Raw genomic sequence first — 7,674 nt, 5'->3', positions numbered from 1 at the left:
AAGAGATCGAGACCATCCTGGTCAACATGGTGAAACCCCGTCTCTACTAAAAATACAAAAAATTAGCTGGGCATGGTGGCACATGCCTGTAATCCCAGCTACTCAGGAGGCTGAGGCAGGAGAATTGCCTGAACCCAGGAGGCGGAGGTTGCGGTGAGCCGAGATCGTGCCATTGCACTCCAGCCTGGGTAACAAGAGCGAAACTCCGTCTCAAAAAAAAAAAAAAAAATTAAGACAGGGTCTCACTCTGTCATCTAGTCTGGAGTGCAGTGGTGTGACCTTGGCTCACTGTAATGTCCGCCTTCCAGGCTGAAGGGATCCTCTCACCTCAGCCTCCCAAGTAACTGAAACTATAGGCACACGCTGCCATGCCCAGCTAATTTTTCTGTATTTTTAGTAGAGTAAGAGTTTTGCCATGTTGCCCAGTCTGGTTTGGAACTCCTGTCCTCCAGTCGCCTGCCCACCTTGGCCTTCAATGAGCAATCATGCCTGGCTCATTAATGATTTTCTTCATGGGTTTGGGACCCCATCTACTGCCTCTTGGTTGGAGTTCTTGACATTTTTTAAGCCAAACTTCTCAAATTATCAGTCATGTTTTGCTGGCATCAAATTCTCCAGCTTTAGATCCTTTACCTTCCTTTTGCTTTAAGCTGTCATAAAATACTTCCCTTTTTCTCAAATCGTATACAAGGATGCTTTCATTATAGTGATTTTGCACCTGTATAAAAGTTGCATTTTGAATATGAGATAAAGAAGGTATTTAGCAAAAATTGCATTGTTTTAGTGCCTACTGGTGTAGCTGCAGTGACGGCCTCGTGAATTTTCTCTTTTGCAGTGGTCCTTACACCAGATTCATTTATCTTGAAACGGCGGGCAGCTGCAGTTACACACCTCAATCCATGGTATGTATCAAGCAATTGAACATGTTGTAATGTCATGTTCAAATAATACATGACACTGTAATGTCATGACCTTTTTCTACTTCTTGAGAGCACTTACAGCATCACCAGTGGCACTTCAGATGGGTCCTGGGTTGTTACTCAGAGTTTATGGTATTGCACGAAACACAGTGAAAAATGTGCCGGAACACAGAGATCAGTTTTTACTGCCATCCGCAGTGTACTAGTGAGATGGACTGTTCACATGGAGATGATTAACATCACAGGGCACGCTAGCAGATACTTGGGCTCACCACAATAGCAATGGGAGGTGGCTATGAAATTATTATAGTAGTTCAATATGTACTACAGTTAATTTTATGCAATTGTGATTGAATACTGCATCTTTACATTTTTACATTTATTTTGACTCCGGATGGCACCATACACAGTCTAAAGGTGTTTGTATAAGTTTGGTAAATTTTAACTTAGAATAGATTTGTGTATATTTGATGGTAGTAAATCAAATAGACTAATATGCTAATATCTACGTATATTTTATGCATTCCTGGCATGCCTTTTTCTTAATTAGGGTATGTGGTTCATCTGCGAGTTTTTTTTAAATTGTTGCAAATCTTCAGAATATTTTTCAAGATGTTTATTGAAGAAAATTCTTCTATAAATGGACCCACACAATCCAAACTCATGTTGTTCTAGAATCAACTGAAGTGAGAAGCAAGGCCTAAGCTGTGCCCACAGGGATGGTGGGCAGCTGGAGAATTGGTTCGTTGGTCCTCAGGGCATGGATCCCAGAGCTGTACCACTATAAGCACTCTTCATGGTATCTTCTGTGAGGTCTTTTGGGAGTGCAAGAATCATCATGCAACTCACAGAAGTATTATCTGGGAAATCTCAGAGGGGTTACCTTTGTTTTCTGGAGTATTTTGAGCTGCAAGTTAAGATGGTTATAGATTTGTTTTGGAATATCCAAATGTCAAAATGGAGAGTTTCCTTGGAAGATGTTGGTTGGGGTCTCATTGGGGCATGTGCATCACTGGAATAATCTGTTTTAGTAGATGGTGGTGCCAGTGTTTGGAGGTGAGGTCATTATGAATGGAATAGGGTGTCTTGGGTCATTGAGTTCTCTGGTGTCTTTGTATGCCTTCATTCAGCATGAGTTTATGAGTTGTTGGGGCATGTGGGATTTCGTAGCAGGATATGGGGAACACCATGGAGTATCTGGGAAGGGTGTGGGACCCCATGGACGTCTGTAAGCCAGTCTCAGTGTAGGAGGAGAACATTAGGGCCTCAGACTCTAGTGAAAGAAGGCTTTCATTAGGGAAGGTTTTCTGTGATGGGTCTGTGGCACAATGGTGACTTAGGGAAGAATTTTCAAAGCATGGTTGTTTCACAGAAAGGAATGTGTTGTTTCCAAGCATTAAACAACATATATTTGACTTTCAGATTTGACTTTTAAAGAATTAATTATATTGACTGAGAGAGAAGCCCAGAAGAGGAATAAAAAAGAAAAGGAGTCAGGGATGGCTCTTACTCAGGTAAAGTGATATTCTTGATAGATTGTTCTGTCTCTTTCCTTTTTGAAATGCAGGGCATTGGAATTGCAAATCTTCCCTGAGTCTGAAGCATCCTGCCTGATATGTTTGCTCACACTCACCCATGCCTTCTTTCAGACCCTCTTATCTGCACTTGATTCCTGATCTCACAGTGACCTAGTGACATGAGCTTGGGAAGAGGCTCCACTGGGCATGGTTCTGGGACGTGCTCACACCCAGACATGGATGGAGAGGGGGTCTGGGTCCTGTGATGTCAGTTTTTGGGCAGGAGAGATTGTTTAGGGGCAACCTCTGAATGCACTGTTAGCTCTCAGTAAACCGGGAGTAGAGAAGCTGTATGTGGAAGTCACATGTTAACGCACCTGCTAATGTGTACAAATAACCTCATATATTCTTGAAAGGATGCCTTTAAGCGGAGGTCTTTTCTCCTTGACTTTATACCACATTTGAAGCTATAACGAATGAGTCAACTCTTTCTAACTCCACAATCTTAATACCTGGAAATGGAATGAAAAACTAGGTACGGACATCACTGATAGAGGGTGTTTTATTCCATCATTGAATTTAAAATATGAAATCAACCTGAACATCAGATTAATTTAGCCATTCTCTGCATATCTATCCCACACAGAATGCAGTGTTCCTGCAGGGGCTCTTACCAGCAGTTGTTTTGTAAAACAGTTATAATTTTGCTCAGAGCCAAACTTTTTTGAGAAGATGGAGCCAAATTCTCTCATTCCACCAATTATTATTAAATATTATATTTCTTTTATTTTAAACATCACATGATACATATATTTGTTTTGTGGTAAAAGTCCAAGCAGAGATGCAATTTAGGCATTAAGAAGGTGATACAGCCGGGCGCAGTGGCTCACGCCTGTAATCCCAGCACTTTGGGAGGCCGAGGCGGGTGGATCACAAGGTCAAGAGATCGAGACCATCCTGGTCAACATGGTGAAACCCCGTCTCTACTAAAAACTACAAAAAATTAGCTGGGCATGGTGGTGTGTGCCTGTAATCCCAGCTACTCAGGAGGCTGAGGCAGGAGATTTGCCTGAACCTGGGAGGTGGAGGTTGCGGTGAGCCGAGATCGCGCCATTGCACTCCAGCCTGGGTAACAAGAGCGAAACTCCGTCTCAGAAAGAAAAAAAAAAAAAAAAAGAAGGTGATACAACATGAGGATGATAGGGAATAACATTTTATTATATGTGAAATTTATACTAAATGAGATTTTAGCTGTTTGCCACAAAAGCAAAAAAAAAAAAAAAAAAAAAAAAGTTAACTGTGAGATATGGATATGTTAATTTGTTAAACTATAGTGAGTTTTTTACTATCTATGCCTTACTATGTTGTATACCTTAAGGATACACCATAAAATTTATAAGCAAACAAGTGAAAAACAGGGCATCAAGATACATTTCAGTTTTATATAAAAAATATAACCTAAAAAAAGGACATTAAGGCCATAATTTAAAACTTTACAGAATATGAAATAGCTTCTAGAATGCAGGAAAATTGAGCATAAAGTAAGAATTATTTTATTTTTATTTCCACAAAATAATGAAACATCCTCACAGTCCAAGGCATTGGAAAATGGAAATATAAAGAACTTTTATTTTTTCTAGATCCTCAAAGAGAAAAAAGAACATAGTAGTACTGTCTTTTTTTTTTTTTTTTTTTGAGACAGAGTCTGGCTCTGTCACCAGGCACCAGACTGGAGTGCAGTAGCCTGATCTCAGCTCACTGCAGCCTCTGCCTCTGGGGTTAAGCAATTCTCCTGCCTCAGCCTCCCAAGTAGCTAGGACTACAGGCGCGCACCACTACGCCCAGCTAATTTTTATATTTTAGTAGAGACGGGGTTTCACTGTGTTAGCTAGGATGGTCTTAATCTCTTGACCTCATGATCCGCCTGCCTTGGCCTCCCAAAGAGCTGTGATTACAGGTGTGAGCCACCACGCCTGGCCAAGTATCTTTTTTTATTTAAAGAGCGAAATGTCATGTGTCATTGGTGGGAGGGGGCACCCTTGAACTTAGGAGAGTGGGGAATCTAGCCAGATTCATCAAAATAGGAAATGTACCATCCTAGAAGACGTGATCACTCTTTATCCAGAGGAACCCAAGTTCCTTTTCCTGTGACATTCTTCACCATGCCTCACATTTCCTTGAGGAGCTACTATTGTGAGTTCTGTGACAAGAGTCAGTGAGAGGTGTCAAGATGCATTTACACATCATTAGGAGATTTTAGAAAACAATTCTTCATTGAATGTTCAGCTGGGATATTTTATTTTGCAAGTTTTTGAAATGTACATGTTTTTATGTTAATAAACATGAATAACTTGTTTTGCATCCTCTTTGGAGCAATTTCTAAATGAAGACATGAATCTTTTACAATTTTTCACTTTTACAAAGAATGTCACCGTGGCTACCTCTGTGCATGCTGTCTTTACCACAAGTATCTGAGGCTTCCTTCACAGGCAGTTCAAAGAATGATTGCTTCTTTTAGGATGGTATACCGCAAAAGCAAAAATAAATTTTTTTTTTTATCTTTTTTTGGAAGACCTGGCTCACAGTGTGATTATAAAATACAATGTTTCTTTAAAATCTCATGTTTCTTGCTTACCTTTTCTTTGCATGAATCTTTAATTTGAATTTTTGTGTACATCTTTTTATAGATTATATTTGATTGCTTTTAAAGTTTCAGATCATACATATCTTAATAGGTTCATATGAAGATTGGCAAAGCCCTCCATTTTCTTTCCAGACTTTTGTTCATTCCTTTTTTATATAACAGTCACATTTTAATAAATTCTGACATATTTTGTGTTCGAATGGCTATAAATTTTTACAGTTAATGGGTCTTTAAGTCACCACATCTTCCCATAAGAATTGATTTTGTCAGTTAGTGATCATATCTGTATTATCTTTCAGTAAAGTTTGTTTGTTTGCTTACAGTTCAGTAATGTTAGGTGTATTTACATATTTACATTAGTTATTGGACTTTCAGAATGCATATGTTCTTGGTACTTGAGGGTTTCCCCATGAGCCCCTTAGGTACTCTTTATTTTCTTTATTTTTTATAGTTTTTGTTTTCCTCCCTGTCAGAATCCCCTTTAAGTTCACTGATTCCTTCTCCTGCCTAATTAAGTCTGCTGTTGAACTCACCTAGTGAATTTTTCAACTCAGTTACCGTATTTTTAGCTCGAATTTTTTTCTTTCTGTTTTGTTTTCAGGCAGGGTTTCACTCTTGCCCAGGGTGGAATGCAGTGGCATGATCTTGGCTCTCTGCATCCTCTGCCTCCTGGATTCAAATGAACCTCCCACCTCAACCTCCTGAGTAGCTGAGACTACAGGTGTACACCATCACGCCTGCCTAATTTGGTTGGTCTCAGAACTCCTGGGCTTAAGTGATTCTTCCACCTCGGCCTCCCCTGAGTACTGGAATTACAGGCATGAGCCATGGTGCCCAGCCTCAGAATTTCTTTTTGATTCTTTAAAGTTGTTAATGTCTGTTGATATTCTTCTTTGCATGTATAGTTCATACAGTTTTCTTGATTTCATGAACTTGTCTGTGTGTGTGCTGTCTTTTAACTCATTGAGCATTCTTGTGGCTGCTATTTCAAATTCTTCGGTAATTCAGAGTCAGTCCTCTGTATTCATGGCTTATGCAGCCACGAGTGGAACCAACTGTGAACTACAAATAGCCAGAAAAAAATGGATGGTTTCATCTGTGTTGAACATGTGTAGTCCTTTTTTTTCTTGTCATTATTTCCTAAACAATGCAGTATAACAACTACTTACATAGCATTTACATTGTATTAGCTATTATAAATAATGTAGAGATGATTAAAATCATATGGGAAGATATAGGTAGGTTGTATGCAAACACTATGCCTTTTTATATAAAACACTTCGGTATCTGTAGGAAAAGATGGCCGGGGCAAACTATGGTGCAGTAAAATAAAAGCAGAGATCAAGCAGTAACAGGAGGCCTATAGTAAGGACCATCTAACGGTGATGTAGCAGGAGCGGTGGGGAACAAACCTCTTGAACACCTAACTGAGGAAGAAGTGGCTTTTTATTCAGCTGGGAGTTGTAGGGGTGCTACAGCCTCATTCCTTGAGCTCCCTGAGCTGCAGCTTCTCTGAGCTGCTAAAGGGGAAACTGAGGTGGAACTATGTCATTGTCCATTTGCTGGAGTCTGACCTTACAATCTTTTGGCTTAATTGATTTGCTAATTCATATGCAGTGTGAGCGGGAACCAGCAAGGGAGGGGGGCTTACAGAGACAAGACAAAAGCAGCAAGCTGTTTGTTAGCAGAGGTGTTTCCAGGAGGGAGCCTGGTCTGTGGAGATGTGGGCTCATGAACCAGTGCTGGGCTCCAGCCGGCAGAGATAACATTCATTTGCAGCGCTTTTTAGGTTAACAGATAGCAGAGATGCTGGGAACTAAAAAAGGAGTCATTTTCCCAGCTCTTCGGTATTTAATTTTTTTTTCCTTCTTCACCCTCCTTCCCATCTGGAAGGTGGGGGCAGAAGAGGTGAAATTGAAGGAGGTGAGGGGGTCTCCCCTCTCACCAAGACCCCACAACTGTAGACTCACTGATATGTGATCTCAGCTTGGAAGAGCTGTAGGCACTTTACCACAGTGCGTAAGAACTTCCATGTGAGGTGATCCCAGCAAAACTACTGGGCAGGAATTCGCAAGATGCTGGGGACCCAACCTCTTCTCCAGAATGTCTAGAAGGTGGGACATGGAGTCAAAGGAGATTATTGTCAAGCATTATTATTTAATGTGTGTGCCCTATTGGGTTTCAGACTTACATGGGAACAGGTACCTCTTCCTTCCTGTTTCTCCCTTTTGGAATTGAAATATCTAACCTGTGTCTGCCCTACTATTGTACTTTGGAAGCACATAACTCATTTGATTTCACAGGTTCACAGCTGGAGAGGAGTTTGCCTCCAGATGCAACACAGCTTTGAGTCTCACCCATATCTGATTTCGATTATAATGAGATGCAGCTCTGGAGTATAGACTTTTGAATTAGTAGTAGAAAACGTTAAGGCTGCCGGGCGCGGTGGCTCAAGCCTGTAATCCCAGCACTTTGGGAGGCCGAGGCGGGTGGATCACGAGGTCAAGAGATCGAGACCATCCTGGTCAACATGGTGAAACCCCGTCTCTACTAAAAATACAAAAAATAAGCTGGGCATGGTGGCGCGTGCCTG

The 7,674-nt window shown here is 40.8% G+C and overlaps 1 protein-coding gene across 7 annotated transcripts in view; it reads left to right on the top strand.

The window, feature by feature from the left end:
- The window catches only part of ZNF841 (zinc finger protein 841), a 29,202-nt gene that overhangs the window by 7,318 nt on the left and 14,210 nt on the right, over positions 1–7,674 (top strand). For 2 of the 7 annotated variants that reach the window (XM_032264333.1, XM_032264331.1), the window contains exons 2-3: positions 836–902; positions 2,343–2,434. The exons of 3 other annotated variants lie outside the window; for them this stretch is intronic. In XM_032264333.1, coding sequence (XP_032120224.1) covers positions 2,420–2,434 — 15 coding nt within the window. In that variant the 5' untranslated portion in view covers positions 836–902; positions 2,343–2,419. The remainder of the gene's footprint in view (positions 1–835; positions 903–2,342; positions 2,435–7,674) is intronic. 2 more of the 7 variants (XM_032264332.1, XM_032264330.1) reach the window with 1 other exon arrangement.

The sequence above is a fragment of the Sapajus apella genome, unplaced genomic scaffold (genome assembly GCF_009761245.1).
Source record: "Sapajus apella isolate SASKATOON/1434 unplaced genomic scaffold, GSC_monkey_1.0 scaffold144, whole genome shotgun sequence".
Taxonomy (NCBI): Eukaryota; Metazoa; Chordata; class Mammalia; order Primates; family Cebidae; genus Sapajus; species Sapajus apella.
Note: the sequence above shows the minus strand (reverse complement) of the source record. Positions and strands in the feature narration are given on the sequence as shown.